Source organism: Dendropsophus ebraccatus, chromosome 5 (genome assembly GCF_027789765.1).
Source record: "Dendropsophus ebraccatus isolate aDenEbr1 chromosome 5, aDenEbr1.pat, whole genome shotgun sequence".
Taxonomy (NCBI): domain Eukaryota; kingdom Metazoa; phylum Chordata; class Amphibia; order Anura; family Hylidae; genus Dendropsophus; species Dendropsophus ebraccatus.
In genome coordinates this window covers 145931785-145950698 of record NC_091458.1, presented here as the reverse complement: position 1 = coordinate 145950698, position 18914 = coordinate 145931785, and the positions used below count along the sequence as shown (strand labels likewise).

At 44.0% G+C, this 18914-nt stretch overlaps 1 protein-coding gene across 3 annotated transcripts in view; it reads right to left on the bottom strand.

Moving 5' to 3' along the window:
* The window catches only part of DLGAP3 (DLG associated protein 3), a 305405-nt gene that overhangs the window by 72246 nt on the left and 214245 nt on the right, over nt 1-18914 (bottom strand). For all 3 annotated transcript variants that reach the window (XM_069971552.1, XM_069971553.1, XM_069971554.1), the window contains exon 7: nt 15984-16218. In XM_069971552.1, coding sequence (XP_069827653.1) covers nt 15984-16218 — 235 coding nt within the window. The remainder of the gene's footprint in view (nt 1-15983; nt 16219-18914) is intronic.

Below are 18914 nucleotides of genomic sequence, written 5' to 3'. Positions count from 1 at the left end.
ATTGCCATTTTTCCCAGATTTAAAGTCAGTGTGAAGCCGGCCTAATGCTATGTTCACTTGACACTTTTTTCTTTCCTTTTTTTCTTTCTCAAAATGATGGCCGTCATTTCTAGGTCAAAATAAATCAGTCATTTCACGTTTTGGCAACGAAATTACGTTAGTCATTTCACATCACAGCTGTAAGTACATTATTCTAGTTTAGGTGGACTGAATGGCCTTTGGGTGTGTCTTTGGGTGCAGCCATTATTTAATACATTGTGTGAGCCAATAGACGTTGTTTCCATTTATGTCAATGCAAATCACTGAATTATGAAAACAACGCCCAATGTTTGCTTAAAAAGTATGTTGTGTGACTGTAGCCAAAAACTTTTATAATGGGATGGGATTTTTGGTTTATTAAGAAAACTTTTTCTTTTTACACTTATTTGTAGTCCCACAGGGAAAGTCTATGAGCAATACCGTGATTGCTCATAGAGATACGGCCGGACTGGCCATAGGGCAAGTCTGGCAAATGCCAGAGGGGCCGACCCCTCCGTGGACCGGTCCGGCCCCGTTTACATCCTCTGTCAAAGCATTTGTGCAAAATCGCTGTAAAATTACCACTATTTTGCGCAAATTCAGCAGCCTGCAATAATGTTTATAAGGGGCCATATCTGATTCCCCTGCTCAGAGGCCATAGAGGGATCAAACAGGGTCTTTATCTACCTGCAAGGACCTGATGACATCATGAGGAGGGGGCGGGTCACCTCAGGTCCTTGCAGGTAGATAAAGACCCTGTATGATCTAGTGATGGGAAATCTAGTTCGTTTTGGTGATTAGTTCACTATGAACTAGTTCACTGAAAAGATTAGTTCAAAAGATTAGTTCATTTAGTTCAGTATTTCTCTGGATTCTGCTGAGAAGATATTGAACAGTTCTAGTTCATTACACAGAAGCTCTGGCTCCTAGGAGGAGTTATAGTCTTGTTAAAATGATCAGATATAGTTAATACATCTGATCATTATATAACAAACTTTTGTTAAAGGGGTACTCTGGAGAAAATAAATTCAAAAGTTATTTATTCAAGTTAGTAATTTCCTTTTTTTTCTTTTTTTGATATTCAAGCCTCCCAGTACTTATCAGCTGCTGTATGTCCCACAGAATGTCATGTTGCAAGGAGCTCTGTGTCAGACTGGGAAGATTACATGACTTCATGTGGGGCATACAGCAACTGATAAGTACTGGAAAGCTTTAAAAATGTTTAACTTTCATCATTCTCCAGTTCTCTCACTTGTCGGAGCAATATCAGAAAGCTGAGCTGTGATTGGTTGCTATGGGGGCAACGAAAATCTTCCTCTAAAACAGCCTGCTGATTCTCCACCCATATTCTATGAGGAGCTGATAGAGAGAGGCATCATGTGACCTATGAACTAAATGAACTAGATGAACTAGATGAACTGCTGAACGAAATGGTTTGAGAGTGAATCAGGAATCAGGTCTAGTTCAATGTGATGCATATGACTGAGCCCAGCACTGCCCCCTGTGGTAGTGTAGAGTACTGACTCATAATGAATGTGTATGAGGGAGCTGAGAAGCAGATCAGCAGCCACCATTGTGAGTACAGAACAGGAGCCAGGGGGTAAAGATTTTAGCAAGACTGATCTTCTAGGCTCCAGGAGGCCGATCTAATCACAGAGACAGGTGAGGGACATGAACCACACATAGAAACTCTCTCTCTCTCATACACACATAATGGGCTGTGTCTGTCTACTGTGCAATTTCAATGTTATTAATATTATTACTATTATATTTGTATGTGATGTGTGCGGTATAGTGTTTTACTACCTTATTTTACAGCATCAGGAGCTATAGAGCAAGTGTGAGAGCAGGGATCTTGTTTCCTGGAGCTGGATGAGGGATCACTGTCTCCTCCCACTTTCTGTTTAGTTCATAATGAACTAATCTCTGTCAGGATGGTGAACTAGATGAACTAGTTCACTCTGAAGATTAGTTCATTTTGAACTAATCACTCACGAACTACCCATCACTAGTATGATCCCTCTATGGCCTCTGAGCAGGGGAATCAGCTATGGCCCCTCATATAGCAGCATATCTTGCAGGCAGCAGTGTGAACATAAGGAAAGGGTGGGATACATGTATATGGGGGAGGGTAGTACCTGTATATAGGGAGCAGTATATGTGAGACTGGGAGCCATATTAGTAAGTGTGAACTACAACTACAGATCTGCTCTCTGAGACTGGCACTATTAAGAGGTCTCTGAGGCGTGCACTTTTAAAGGGAACCTGTTAAGGGGTCTCTGAGGCTGGCACTATTAAAGGGGAAGACCGGCAAAAAATTTTTAACATATGTTATTGCCCAACAAAAGTTATTATGGGAGACGCACCTATAGTGCATTTTCCCTGCACTTTCGACAGCATGGCGTGTTCAATTCTCTGTAAAGTTGGTGATGTCACGTCACATAAACTGCCGACACCTGCTGCTCCAGTCTGGCCCACCACTGCAGCATGTGACATCACCAACTTTACAGAGACCTGAACAGGCCATGCTCTTGTAAGTGCAGAGAAAATGCACTATAGGTGCATTTCCCATAATAAGTGTCTATAAGTAATTTTCATAATTTTTGTTGGGTGATAACATATCTTAAAATTATTTTGCCCGGACTTCCCCTTTAAGGAGTCTCTGAGGCTGGCACTATTAAGGGGTCTCTGAGGCTGGCACTATTAAGGGGTCTCTGAGGCTGGCACTATTAAGGGGTCTCTGAGGCTGGCACTATTAGGGGGTCTCTGAGGCTGGCACTATTAAGGGGTCTCTGAGGCTGGCACTATTAAGGGGTCTCTGAGGCTGGCACTATTAAGCGGTCTCTGAGGCTGGCACTATTAAGGCATCTCTGAGGCTGGCACTATTAGGGGTCTCTGAGGCTTGCACTATTAGGGGTCTCTGAGGCTTGCACTATTAAGGCATCTCTGAGGCTGGCACTATTAGGGGTCTCTGAGGCTGGCACTATTAAGGGGCCTCTGAGGCTGGCACTATTAGGGGTCTCTGAGGCTGGCACTATTAGGGGTCTCTGAGGCTGGCACTATTAAGGGGTCTCTGAGGCTGGCACTATTAAGGGGTCTCTGAGGCTGGCACTATTAAGGCATCCCTGGGGCGTGCACTATTAGGGGTCTCTGAGACTGGCACTATTAGGGGGTCTCTGAGGCGTGCACTATTAAGGCGTCTCTGAGGCGTGCACTATTAAGGGGTCTCTAAGGCTGGCACTATTAGGGGGTCTCTAAGGCGTGCACTATTAAGGCGTCCCTGGGGCGTGCACTATTAAGGGGTCTCTGAGGCTGGTACTATTAAGGGGTCTCTGAGGCTGGCACTATTAAGGCGTCTCTGAGGTGTGCACTATTAAGGGGTCTCTGAGGCGTGCACTATTAAGGGGTCTCTGAGGCTTACACTATTAAGGGGTCTCTGAGGCTGGCACTATTAAGGGGTCTCTGAGGCGTGCACTATTAAGGGGTCTCTGAGGCGTGCACTATTAAGGGGTCTCTGAGGCTTACACTATTAAGGGGTCTCTGAGGCTTGCACTATTAGGGGTCTCTGAGGCTTACACTATTAAGGGGTCTCTGAGGCTGGCACTATTAAGGGGTCTCTGAGGCGTGCACTATTAAAGGGAACCTGTCACTGGGGACGCAGGCACAGAGCCCGCCTGACCCCCTGGACCCCTGGAGATGAGTCTGATGCCCATAGACAATGAATGGAGCCGTCATTCTCTATGGGCATTAGACTCATCTCTGCAGTGCGCGCACACGGCTTCAGGCGCTGATATCTTCGTCCCGGGACCGGCTCCAGGAGCGGAACTCGCCGGAAAGGGTAAGTATCCAGGGGCTGCGTCGGGGAGTCGGGTGGGCTCTGTGCCCACGTCCCCAGTGACAGGTTCCCTTTAAGGGGTCTCAGGGTGGGTTCACATGTACCGTATCCGCAGCAGATCTCACACTGCGAGTTCACAGCAAAATCCGCTGCAGATGCGATCCCTGTTAGTTTCAGAGATTACATACTCGCAGCGGGATTGTCATCCGGACCCCTTAAAGGGGTTATCCAGCGCCACTTTCCCCCTACTGTTGTCTCCAGTTCAGGTGCAGTTTGCAATTAAGCTCCATTTACTTCAATGGAACTGAGTTTCAAAACTCCACTCAAACTGGAGACAACAGTAGTGGGAAAGTGGCCATGTTTTTGTAGCACTGGATAACCCCTTTAACCCCCCACCGGCCAGAGCATACATTACCTGCTCCATGCTGCAGCTGCACCTGAGGCTCCCGGTCTCCGTAGGTCCCGCTCAGCCAATCAGTGCACAGCCCTACCGCAGTCACTGATTGGCTGAGAGGGACCTCCAGGAGCCTCAGAAGCAGCTGCAGCATGGAGCAGGTGATGTATGCTCTGGCCGGTGGGTGGGTTAAGGGGTCTGGATGACAATCCCGCTGCGAGTATGTAATCTCTGAAAATAACAGGGATCGCATCTGCAGCGGATTTTGCTCCGCTGCAGATTCGGTACATGTGAACCCACCCTCAGAGGCTAACAGTATTATTGGGTGTCTGAAGCTGGCAGTATTAGGCGGTCTGAGGCCTTTACTATTAGGGGGTCTCTACAACTGGGGTCCCCATATGTCACCACCACTAAGACAGGCACTAACATATGTGTAGTGTATGCTCTTCTGTTATATAGTTCTGTATTCGTTACATGTACTGTTGGTACAGTATATAGTCATGTATGCAATATGTCCTCTGCTGGTATATAGTTATGTTTGTGGGAGGAGGAAGCGCTGTTTCAATTTTTACCTCAGGCAGCATAAAACCTAGAATCGGCCCTGGCAGCAGGTAGTAAAAGTATAAAATCATAGTATCATAGTTAATACGGTTGAAAAAACACCCATGTCCATCAAGTTCAACCAAGGAGGGGATGGATACAGGGAAGGGGGAGGGGTGATAGGTTCTATACATATGCATTTATATTATTTTGCTCTAAGAACTTGTCTAGGCCGGTTTTGAAGCCCTCTACTGTTTTTGCTGTGACCAGATCCTGTGGTAGACTGTTCCACAGATTCACAGTTCTCATGGTAAAGAAGGCTTGTCGCCTCCGGAGATTGAACCTTTTTTTCTCCAGGCGGAGGCAGTGCCCTCTTGTCCTTTGAGGGGGTTTTACCTGGAACATCTTTTCCCCATATTTCTTGTAGGGGCCATTTATATATTTAAATAAATTAATCATATCTCCCCTTAAACTCTCTTCTCCAGACTAAACAAATGTAATTCTTTTAATCTCTCCTCATAACTAAGATGCTCCATTCCCCTTATTAGTTTAGTTGCCCGTCTTTGTACCCTCTCCAGCTCTAGAATGTCCTTTTTATGAATCGGGTTCCAAAACTGGACAGCATACTCCAGATGAGGCCGCACCAAAGCTTTATAAAGCGGTAATATTATATCCCTGTCCCGAGAGTCCATGCCTGTTTTAATGCATGACAATATCCTGCTGGCCTTAGAAGCAGCTGACTGACATTGTGTGCTGTTCTGTAGTCTATTATCTACAAGTACACCCAGATCCTTCTCCATCAGCGACTCTCCCAGAGTAACTCCCCCCAGGACATATGATGCATGAAAAGTACTGTAATGTAAGCGTGAAAGCTTCTAATATAAGTGTAAGCAAGAAAGAGGCAAGGGCAGCGCTCATCTAGACAGAAAATATGTTACTCACCGGGTGATAGTGGGTGGCAGAAACATCCACTACACCTATAGCCAGGAAAACGACTAATAGCTATCCATCAATTTCTCGATATCCCATAGAGAGAGCAAGCGATCCAGTAACCCGACAGTCCAGATAAGACAGCGGTTAAGAACAGCAGTAAACCAAAGGAAAAGGAAGAATCGCGCTCAGAATAGTATAGTCAATGATTAGTAATAGATAACCTTATACACAGGTATTACTCACTCCGTGTGGGGGTCTAACGGACCAGCCGAAACCCCCACCTCCTGGTAAGCGTATAAACGGTCCAACACTGGACTTCAAAGTATATGTAATAGATATGTCCTTTTAGGTAATCTTTTCATGTAATATAGACAGGTGAACAACACCCCCTAGCTCTGAAAAAATTGATGGCCTCGTTATTTTCATATCGCCATTATTCTACTATTGATGATTTTTTACCCCTATTTAGATTTTTTTTACTGGGGAGGATACTTTAATTTTGTCCAAGATGAGCTATTTATTCTATATATGTTTTAATTGTCATGCGCTTCATTGATCCTGGATGGCTGTGCGTTCCACTGTGGAACGCACAGCCATCTATAGTGTCTCATTTATGGAGCGCACTAACGGTAATACGTCACTTCCGGTGACAGCAAACGTTCCATGTGGAGCGCATCGACGTCACATCCGATATCACTTCCACTATAGATGATATTATATTCTTGGTGGGGATGATATTTTACTTTTGGCTAATATTAGCTATCAATTTAATATATTTTAATATTTGTTCACTTCCATTGGGCTTGCTTTCCATGGATCCAAGATGGCCATATTTGGATCGCATGAATGGCGATACGTCATTTCCGGTGACGCCGAGCGTTCCATGATGGAGCGCATTGACGTCACGTGGACGACGGTCCACCGTACACGGAGCCTAGCGGCATGTTCGAACCTGACCCCATTAAGTAATGTGAGTTATTTTGTATATATATATATATATATATATATATATATATATATATATATATATGTGTGCTTGATGTGATGTACTAATTTTATGGCTTGATAAAGGTGACATACTGATCACCGAAACGCGTCGCCTTGCCTTCTGAATAAATTCTTCCTACTTTGAAGTCCAGTGTTGGACCGTTTATACGCTTACCAGGAGGGTTTTTTTTCGGCTGGTCCGTTAGACCCCCACACGGAGTGAGTAATACCTGTGTTTAAGGTTATCTATTACTAATCATTGACTATACTATTCTGAGCGCGATTCTTCCTTTTCCTTTGGTTTACTGCTCTAATATAAGTGTGGAAGCTTCTAATATAAGTGTGGAAGCTGGGCCCTTAGGATTAAAAAAATAAGATTATAATGTTATGAACTACACCTCCCAGCATGCCCTGACAGTGACAGCTATAGACCTTCAGGAACAGCTGGAAGTTGTAGTTCTACCAACAAAATAAAAAAAAGTATTTTTTAGGGAGAACTATAACTCCCAGCAGTTACTGAAGGTATATAGCTGCCAGGGCATGCTAGGAGTTGTAGTTCACAATCTATGGGATTGGGTGTTACATTTTTTATTTGTGTAAAATGAATTCTCCAGAACTATGTAACACATAACCCCATAGATGGGGAACCACAACTCCCAGTTTACCCTGACAACTGCAAACCTTCAGGAACTGCTGGAAGTTGTAGTTCTCCCTACAAAATACAGAAGTATGTATTTTACTGTGAGAACTACAACTCCCAGCAGTTCATGAAGGTCTATAACCCCTTAAGGACCAGACCAATTTCCATTTTTGCGCTTTCGTTTTTTCCTCCTTGTGCTTAAAAGGCCATAGCACTTGCATTTTTTTACCTAGAGACCCAGATGAGACCTTATTTTTTGCGACACTAATTGTACTTTGCAATGACATGATGAGTTTTTGCATAAAATATGCTGTGAAACCAGAAAAAAATTAAATGTGTGATGAAATTGGAAAAAAAAAGCATTTTTTTTTTTTTTTAATTTGGGAAGGTTTTGTTTTACGCCTTGATATGTAACATGTATAACTTTTATTTTAAAAAAAATTAAAACCTTTTTTTTTAAAAAAAAATATATATATATTTTCCTTAAAATTGCTCCATTCCCTGGCTTATAGCGCTTTTATTCTTTGGCCTATGGGGCCGTGTGAGGTGTCATTTTTTTGCCATGATCTGTACTTTCTATCGGTACCTTGATTGATATATGTACTGCATTGATCAATATTATGTTCACTCGATTGCTATAGGTTCTAGAAGGCCACTAATGAAGGCAGTTTTGAAATCGGTATCTAAATGGTTTGTTAGAGGTCATCAGAGGAAGAAGCAATTGTGGGTCCTGACTGATGCGCCAAACAGTTTGACAACCTAAATGACCAATCACAACTCAGCTTTCATTTTACGAACCCATGCTTAGCTGTGATTGGTTATGATGGGCAAATTGAATTTTCTTTGTCTTAGACTGTTAAAGGGAACCAATCACCCAGAAAATCAATGTAAAGACAAGGATATGTGCTGATAGATCACCCAGAACACTTCCCAAAAATGCCCCTGTAACCTCTGTGCCCCCCTCAATTAGACAGTAATCTTACTTTGTTCAGGTCACGCGCTGTATGTAAATTTTTGCTAAGTAGTCCTGGTGGGCGTATGTAGTCCTGGTGGGCGTATGTAGTCACGGTCCGGGGGCGTATCTAGTCACGGTCCGGGGGCGTATGTAGTCACGGTCTGGGGCTGTAATCACGCTCAGAGGGGCGTGATTCGGAGGCTTGCGGTCCAGTGACGTCATCCGGCAGCTTGCGTTCCGCGTCGCGGCCGCGCCGACGTGTTCGGGAACCCGCGCATGCGCAGTACGGCGGGAGACGACGCTGACGTACTGCGCATGCGCGGGTTCCCGACCACGTCGGCGCGGCCGCGACGCGGAACGCAAGCCGCCGGATGACCTCACTGGACCGCAAGCCTCCGAATCACGCCCCTCTGGGCGTGATTACAGCCCCAGACCGTGACTACATACGCCCCCGGACCGTGACTAGATACGCCCCCGGACCGTGACTACATACGCCCACCAGGACTACATACGCCCACCAGGACTACTTAGCAAAAATTTACATACAGCGCGTGACCTGAACAAAGTAAGATTACTGTCTAATTGAGGGGGGCACAGAGGTTACAGGGGCATATTTGGGAAGTGTGCTGGGTGATCTATCAGCACATATCCTTGTCTTTACATTGATTTTCTGGGTGATTGGTTCCCTTTAAATCTGGGCCAATATTGGAAACATCTACAGCTTTTTACTCTGTTAACAAGGTCAACTGCATCAAACTTGACATCCTGACAAAATAAATATTCATAAAGCATTCTACTTAGCATTAATATAGCGAAATTTACATTTTCGGACCTTACAATGCCCTAAGAGACTTTAGATTATTGAATCTACCTAAAATGTATCTTTATTTATTTTCAATTCAAATGAAAAGTGAGAAAAATAAGCAATATAACCCATACGATACTGAAGAAAATAATGACTATTAATTAAAATAACTGTACCTATTTCTACTAACTTAAAGGTGGACTGCGGTTGCTAAAATTTATGTTTAATACATTGCTTTAAAGCGACTCTGTACCCACAGTCAGACCCCCCCAAACCACTTGTACCTTCAGATAGCTGCTTTTAATCCAAGATCTGTCCTGGGGTCCGTTCGGCAGGTGATGCAGTTATTGTCCTAAAAAACAACTTTTAAACTTGCAGCCTCGTGCCCAATGGCTGTGGCCTAGAGTATCTGTGCCCTAACTTTGCACCACCCCTCCGTCCCTCCTCCACACCCTCTTCATCATTAGAAATGCCACTGGAACATTTTCTCCTGTCTGAACATTGCACAGGTACCTTAACGATCCAGTCCATGTGCCGTTCTGACACAGCTGATGAATAGGAGACAATCTGCTTGGAGCATTCATAATGATGAGGAGGGCGGGGTGGAGGGCCAGAGAGGGTGTGTCAGCCTAATGCATACACAATCTAGGCCACAGCCGTTGGGCACGGGGCTGCAAGTTTAAAAGTTGTTTGTTAGGACAATAACTGCATCACCTGCCGAACAGACTGCAGGACAGATCTTGTATTAAAAAGCAGCCATCCGAAGGTACAAGTGGTTTGGGGGGGTCAGATTGTGGGTACAGAGTCGCTTTAACAAAGTTATATTGCTATGTAATATAACCTTTAGAAAAAAGTATCTTTTTTTATGTACATATGTACTTCCGTTGACTGTCAGCAGTAGGGGGCGACACGGCCCCCCCTGCTACCACTGCTCATGACGGGCACTGCAGGGTTGCCTAAGCCTATCCACTGCTCTGTTCAAATGCTGATCAACAGCATTATACAGAGCAGGGTCCCAGCTCACCTCTGTACTATACATACTTATATACTGTATGGGGGGGGGGTGCTTCCTGACCTGAGTTTAGAAGCCTCTGCACAGTGAGCAGTGATTGTTATTATTATCCCATGTAATATATCTATATCATAAAAATGAAAGTCTGTCCGTCTGTCCCGTATAGACTTCCAAACTAGAGATGAGCGAACCTCGAGCATGCTCGAGTCGATCCGAACCCGAACTTTCGTCATTTGATTAGCGGTGGCTGCTGAAGTTGGATAAAGCCCTAAGGCTATGTGGAAAACATGGATATAGTCATTGGCTGTATCCATGTTTTCCAGACAACCTTAGAGCTTTATCCAAGTTCAGCAGCCCCAGCTAATCAAATGCCGATCGTTCGGGTTCAGATTGACTCGAACCCGAACCCGGTTCGCTCATCTCTGAACCATTTGACCCCAAATTTGGCCCACAGATACAATTGGTGCCCGGGAAGGTTAGAGCGAAGGTCCCGTCCTTGCCAGATGTACGGGGGGGGGGGGGAGGGGGGAGGGGGAGGAGCGCCCCATAGAAATGAATGGGAAAATCTCCACACTGCACACACAGGTGATATAATTAGCGCTGCAGCTCTCCAGGAGAAACGGCAGTTGGAAGACTTAGGAACCAATAGGATTACTGATTTCATTTTCACAGGGAGCTGGAATCTGATTGGTTGCTAAGGCCAGCTGCCTCACAACACCCACAGAAAAAAAATACAGTAAAGGGTACAAACTCACTGGGCGTATCCGCAGTGGATTTCTCGCTGCGAATTCTCGGCAAGACCCACTGCGGATCCCTGCCCTGTACATTCTATGGGCAGACAAACGCGCAGTGGGATCTCCATCCTGCTGCGAGTTTGTTTGCCCATAGAGTGTACAGGGCAGGGATCCGCAGTGGGTCTTGCTGAGAATTCGCAGCGAGAAATCCACTGCGGATACGCCCAGTGAGTTTGTACCCTTTACTTTATTTATTTCTGTGGATGTTGTGAGACAAGCAGCCCGCCTAGTTAACCCTGCGCCGCCGGAGCATATACATCACCTGGTGTAAGGTCCGTCGGCGCAAGGTTAACGGGGCAGGTTGCTGAGAAATCCGCTGCGGATACGCCCAGTGAGTTTGTACCCTAACACTGTACAGTGTATATATAGTGTATACAGTAAGGGGCTTACCTGCCAAGAGGTGGTGGTGTTGGGAAATGTATACAGTAAGGGGGTCTTAGGGAATAAATACAGCTTGGGGGCTACCTGGGGGGGGGTGAGCATGGGGGCTCCTTGAAGGGGGGAGTGTATACAGTATGGGGGCTATCTGCAAGGGGGGCAGTGTACACAGTATGGGGGCTACCTGCTGAAGTGGAGTGTATACACTATGGGGGCAACCTGCAAGAAGGGGGGAGGGGTTGTAAACAGTATAGGGGCAACCTGCAAGAAGGGGGGGAGTGTAAGCAGTATGGGGGGCTATCTGCAAGGGGGGGTATACAGTATGGGGGCTACCTGCAAGGGGGGGGGGTATACAGTATGGGGGCTACCTGCAGGAAGTGGTGTATACAGTATGGGGGCAGCCTGTGGGGGGTGGTGTATACAGTATGGGGGCTTCCTGCGGGGGTGGAGTGTATACAGTATAGGGACTACCTGCAGGGGGTGGTGTATACAGTATGGGGGCTACCAGAGTGGGTGAAGTGTATACAGTATAGGGACTACCTGCAAGGGGGGTGTATAGAGTATGGGGGCTACCAGCAAGTGAAGGGAGTGAATAGAGTATGGGGGCTACCTGCAAGTAGGGGGAGTGTATAGAGTATGGGGGCTAGACCGCAGGGGTGGGGGGTGTATACAGTATGGGGGCAACCTGCAAGAAGAGGGGGAGTGTATAGAGTATAGGGGCTACCTGCGAGGGTGGAGTGTATACAGTATAGGGACTACCTGCAGGGGGGGTGTATAGAGTATGGGGGCTACCTGCAAGTGGGGGAATGTAAAGAGTATGGGGGCTACCCGCAGGGGTGGGAGTGTATACAGTATGGGGGCTACCTGCTGGGGGAGTATACAATATGGGAGCTACCTGCAGGGAGGGAGTGTCTACAGTATAGATGTACCAGCAAGGGGGGGAGTGTATACAGTATGGGGGCAACCTGCAGGGGGTGGGGGATTAGAGTATTAGAAACTTTGAAACCTCTTCTGTGTTGTCCTCACCAAGAATAAAAGGTAGTGCCTAAGAGGGTCAGATTATGATGATGCAGGATTGTGTATGCACTTATTATTATAAGCTGCAGGTTTTATGCACACACACCTTACTTATGGTCTTCAGGGGGAGGGGACCCCCAAACTATGCACTACAGGTATACAGGACCCCAGAACTATACACTACAGGTATACAGGACCTCAAGTAACTATATACTACAGGTATACAGGACCTCCACTAACACTGTGAATGTTGTATATAACCAGGCTCAGCATAACACTACCAATGTTGTACATAACTAGGCTGTATATAACACTGCCAATGTTGTATATAACCAAGCTGCATATAACACTGCCAATGTTGTATATAACCAGGCTCAGCATAACACAACCAATGTTGTATATAACCAGGCTCTGTATAACACTACCAGTGTTGTACATAACCAGGCTGTATATAACACTGCCAATGTTGTATATAACCAGGCTCAGTATAACACTGTTAATGTTGTATACCAGGCTGTATACTGTATAACACAGCCAATGTTGTATATAACCAGGCTCAGCATAACACTACCAATGTTGTACATAACCAGGCTGTGTACTGTATATGACTGCCAATGTTGCATATAACCAGGCTGTATATTACACTGCCAATCTTTGTATATAACCAGACTGCATATAAAACTGCCAATGTTGTATATAACCAGGCTCTGTATACAGTCTGATCACATGATATCTCAGTTTGGCTATTAGGTATTTAGGATGTTTAAAGTTTTTAGTTTATTTCTAATGTGCATAAGCTACAATTTACATAAACAATGCAGAACTGTCGGGGTATATAGCGTATAAAGGGATATATAGGTCTCTTGACGATTTCCAGTTAAACAAAAAAAACAATGGCATAGATTTGCCTCCTGTGCGACCTTGGAACAAATCTAATTAACACACTGACACTTTATACCCCTATATATATACACTATATATACAGTATATATATATATATATATATATATATATATATATTAGAATCATTTATAAGTTGCCAGTATCTCAAAATCTAGAGCTAATTTGGTAATACTATTGGCATTTATGGATTAAAAACTAAATTAGTTTAGATAAAAGGGGGAGATTTATCAAGACCAACTTACTCCTATGCTTATTTTACATAAACCCAGTCACTAAGCATACCGCCAGAGTGGTGCACACCACAGATTTAGATTTCTGCCATGATTTATGCCTATTTGCAGGTAAAAAAACATGTCTGCCTTGCTGCTTCCTCCCATCCACCCATCAGGCGAATGCAGCTTATGCGGCAGAAAACAGTGCAGATTTTCCCTGGCATACACCAGGACACATATTGATAAATCCCCCCCCAATCTACAAATAATACATAATAATTTTTCATAGAGAATGACGGAGAGTCCAGCGCTCCGTCATTCTCTATGAGTGTTGGACTCATCTCTCAGCGCGCGCGCCGGGCTGCAGCGGCTGATATCTCCGTGACCCGACCGGATCCAGAAGCGGGACCCGGCGGGATCAGGTGAGTATAAGGGGCTGTAGCGGGGGTCGGGAGCCTGTCACCCCGGGGGTGACAGGTTCCCTTTAAGAAAATCATTGGGCTATGTAAACAATAAAATTCCTATATTTCAGCAGACGAAGCAGGATCCAAGAGGATAGTTAATGCGAGTTATTCCGAGCCCAAACATAAGCAAGATACACATATAGTCTACCGATAATATATGTATTTTTTCATATATCCCCTTAGATCAGAAGCACAGTTTACTGTGTTAGTTCATCGACGCTACTTTATCCTAAAACATTGGAAAAAAACGTGGGATAAAGAACCAGCAGCAAGAGTGGAAGAGACGTTTTATAGGCTGTTAGGAAAAAAAGAGGGAGAAGTAGAACATACATCTCTGGCTAACTGGCAGATACAATTATTTCGCTCACTTTCATGGTGACAAGCAACACATTACTTTTGCACAAGCTCTAACCTCGCGCACATGAAAGCTAGCATATGACCTTAAAGAAAGGTCTCCCTCTATTAGCCGCTGCAACATTTCTCTGCACTGACAGATAGGAAAGTTGAGAGTTATTATTTCATACACCAAGTGACTTGAACTAGCACCCCTCGACTGTGAAGCTTGCCTAACAGGACCATTCTATTTGATAGCTATACTGTAATATTTATATCCCTAGCTTTAGCGGCTATATCTAGATAACAAATGGTAATGGAAATACAGATAAACAATTGAAATTCACCTACTGTTATATTATAAGTGGGTGGAATCTTCTGATGCTTATCGCAATAAAGGTTTCAACAGGGCATTGGATTTAAAGGGATTGTTCTAAAAAAAAATTCTTTCAAATTTACAGGTCCCGGCAAGTGGCAGAGATTTGTAATTTACTTCTATTAAAAAATCTCAAGACTTCCACTATTAATCAGCTGCTGTATGTCTTGCAGGAAGTGGTGTATTCTTTCCAGTTTGACTGTCAGGAATGTGCACTGAGCCTGGTGTGAACTGGGCCTGTTTTTGCCTTTTGTCTAACACACCCGCATTTCTTTCAGCCTCCTGGCAGTGCAAGAGTTACACTGCTCACTACGGGCCTTGATTGTTGCAGCTGAGCAGTGTTTTTTGATTGACAGTTTCCTCTGCCTCTCTGGAACGTGGGTGATCAGAGCACCGGTCCAATGAGGATCCGGACCAGGCTCTTGGTCAGCATAAAGTCAGAGTCCCAGCGCTGGCTATTAGGCAACTCCCTGGTCCCAGCTTCCCTGTCTTCTCCTGCGATCCCCGTTCCTAATTCCTTCTGTTTTGCTCAACCTGTTATCTGACCTCCTGCCTGACTATTTGACTATCCGATTGTTTGCTCATTTCGTACTGCGCTGCCTGTTTGGTTTTGACCTTGCCTGTTTGACTATTCCTTTCGTCCGTCTTGTTCCGTGTGCACATATTCAGCGCAGGGAACGTCTTTGTGGTTGTCCACGGCCGCCTAGGGCCGACTGAGGCAAGTAGGCAGGCACAGTGGGTGGGTTCAGACCTAGGGCCCACTGTCTGTTGTGTCTGTATCTCCCTGTCCTGACATTGACACGGTGGTCTCTGCTGCCACCTCTTTCCATGACAGGAACTGCCAAGAGCAGTAGCAAATGCCCATAGGAAACCTCTCCTGCTCTCCAGACCGGAAAGAATACCACTTCCTGCAGGACCTACAGCAGCTGATAAGTAGAGATGATTGAACATAGTCGAGGTTCAGGTTCGTACGAACCCGAACCATCCCCATCCCGAGCCCCAGTATTGCTTGGAAAACAGGGATACACCCTATTACTTACTCAGGCTGTCTCGACCTTCCCTACGGAACGGGAGTCAAATGCCGATGGTTCGGGTTTGTATGAACCTGTACCTCAGCCCTGTTCCATCATCTCTACTGATAAGCACTAAAAGACTTGGAATTTTGTAATAGAAGTAAACTACAAATCTTGGCAAAAGTTGATTTGAAAGAAATGTTTTGTGAACTACCCCTTTAAAAAGTTATTACATGGCGTTGAAAGGCCTAGTTCTATAAGTAGAGTGAGACATGAACGAAAACTCGACACAAACAGGAACTTGCAATGATCGTAATGGAAACAAAGAACAAGATCATAGTGCAGGGCATAATATGCTAATGTAATCCACTTACAAGCGTTGGGCTTGAGAATGCTGCTGGCAAGGGTTGGTCCTGATGGGCCAGACATGGAAAAGACAGAGATGCAGTCATCGTCTTGGGAGCAGCCAGCTTGGATGGCACGGAGGTAGCTGTGACTGCGCATTCGGAAACAGCCAGGGAGATCTAAAGCTTCGACAGCATGAGATTCCACTTCGCTGAACACCGATTCACATGTGGCCCCTGATTGGTGGTTTAGTTCACCCTTAACCTGGAAAAGGAAGATGACTAAGATCACAACAAGCTCGTATATATCACACAAGACCGTCCTAACCTAACTAGCTGCTCAGAGAAGTGATGCTTATAAATACATCATCTACAATGGACATAGGATATAACAGGAGAAGAGGAAGGGGATAGCTCAGACCAACAGACTAAATATAAAAAAGACCTATAAAAGCACTAAAACAACTAAACTATAAACAATGGTAAGTAAAGCTTATGACATGGATTAGAAATGACAATATGCTTTACATAGTCCTGTGTGGTAGCTACTCCCTCCAAGTCAGATTCAACTGGATAAGTCAACAATTACTTTTATTTTCTTTAAGTTCTCTATAAAGTTAGTATATGGTAATCCTATACTATATCTAATTAGTATGATGATTAAAGCGACTCTCTACCCAAAATCTGACCCCCCAAACCACTTGTACCTTCAGATAGCTGATTTTAATCCAAGATCTGTCCTGGCGCCCGTTCGGCAGGTGATGCCGTTATTGTCCTAAAAAACAACTTTAAAACTTGAAGCCCTGTGTCAAATTGGTCTAGAGTGTGTATGCATTAGGCTTGCACCGCCCCTCAATCCCTCCTCCCCACCCTCTTCATCATTAGGAATGTTCCAGGCAGGTTTTCTCCTATTCACATGTGCTGGATAGTTAAGGCAACCTGTGCAGTGTTCAGACAACCGAGGAAGAGAAGAAATTCTGCCAGGGCCACTCCTAATGATGAAGAGGGTGGGGAGGAGGGACGGAGAGGTGGTGCAAGTCTTAGGGCACAAACACTCTAGGCCTCCCAATTTGACACATGGCTGCAAGTTAAAAAGTTGTTTCTTAGGACAATAACTGCATCGCCTGCCAAACGGACCCCAGGACAGATCTTGGTTTAAAAGCAGCTATCCAGTGGTACAAGTGGTTTGGGGAGGGCAGATTTTGGGTACAGAGTCGCTTTAACTCCTAAATGACTCTAAAAATAAATTCGATTTTTACCTGTCCGTATTCCAGCAGCTAAATTTACATGGGAATTTTAAAAAAAAAAAAATAAGCGCCATTTGGGAGTATACAGTATATCAATTTCTGGGTTTTCTGCAATTGTTTTTTTAGGTATCTTTTTTAGTCTATGGTCACACATTGTAAAAAAACAAAACAAAAAAATTCAACTGTATTAGGTTCCTTTTAAATACAGGTTGTGAAACTTTTTTGTTGTTGTTTTTTTTACTTTTGATTTAAATGAATGTGTTACTTTTGCAATTTCCACTATACTGTATGCCTAAGAGAGTGGTGACCAGCTCGCTCCTATATATAGTATAATATAAACTCTGTTTCACAATAATAGCAATGATTTTACCAAAGTGTGTACATCTCACAACTTCAGCGCTACCAATATAAAATTCAGACAATTTAAAAATTCAGCCTTGAGCTTGGAGGAGGTTAATAGCGGCTGCGGGATGTATGAAAAGGTGAGATAATGGATACATGCTGCAGACAAACACATTATAGCAGATGTGAAAGAGAACGGAAAATAGACCTTTACTGGGCCTTTATGGGAAAATTCCTATCATTACTGAAAATTGAAGCTCATTGCTTGATTTCTTTATTTTTTACTGCCTTAATAGAAACCAAAGCGTACCACAATGAACATCTTATAGTTTGCATGCCTTGGGCTATCTCAAGCTCATTTAGAAAGTAAATTTATTTAAAAAACAAAAAACAAAAAACTAAACGGTGACAAAAACATTCAAAATATTTTAGATTTTTATTCTTTTTATTATTGTCATACATGGTACATAAGAGTTACTAAGGCCAAGCATAAAGTACCCCCCCCCCCTAAATTTACTCTTTTTATTGCTGATGATAAATCCAGAGGTAATGAGTAACGTACAGGGAATATTAACAGAATGTTTTCTTTTCCGAATGTTGAGCAAAGTTTTTTTTAAAACCTCATTAATATTCTTTGTACTGCACTTTATTGTAACTTTTGTATGCACATTTAATATTCAAAAGTATACAGTATATATGAACATGGCTTTAGAAAGCAATGTGTGATACTTTTTTGTTACTGGGGTAAAGGGGAACTCTGGTGACAAATTATTTTTTTCAAATCAACTCAGAAAGTTATATAGATTTGTAATTTACTTCTTTTAAAAAATCTCCAGTCTTTCAGTACTTATCAGCTGCTGTATGTTTTGCAGGAAGGGGTGTATTCTCTCCAGTCTGACTATGTGCTCTCTGCTGCCACCTCTGTCTATGTCAGGAACTGTCCAGATCAGCAGCAAATCCCCATAGAAAACCTCTCCTGCTCTGGACAGTTCTTCACATGGACAGAGGTGGCAGCAGAGAGCACTGTGTCAGACTGAAAAGAAAACACCACTTCCTGCAGGAAATACAGCAGATGATAAGTACTGAAAGACTGGAGATTTTGGAAATATAAGTATATTACAAATCGGACACCAGTTGATTTGAAAACAAACAAAACAATTTTTTTTTTGGCTGGAGTCCCCCTTTAAGGGGGTTTTCCAGGCAAATGATGGCTTATACTTAGGATAGGACATCAATAAGCAAGGCACCCAAACCCAGCCACCCTGGCAATCAGATGCTTGGGCAAGCCATGGTGCCTAATCTAAACAAAGGGGGAGATTTATCAAACTGGTGTAAAGTAGAATTGTTGCCCCTAGCAACCAATTAGATTCCG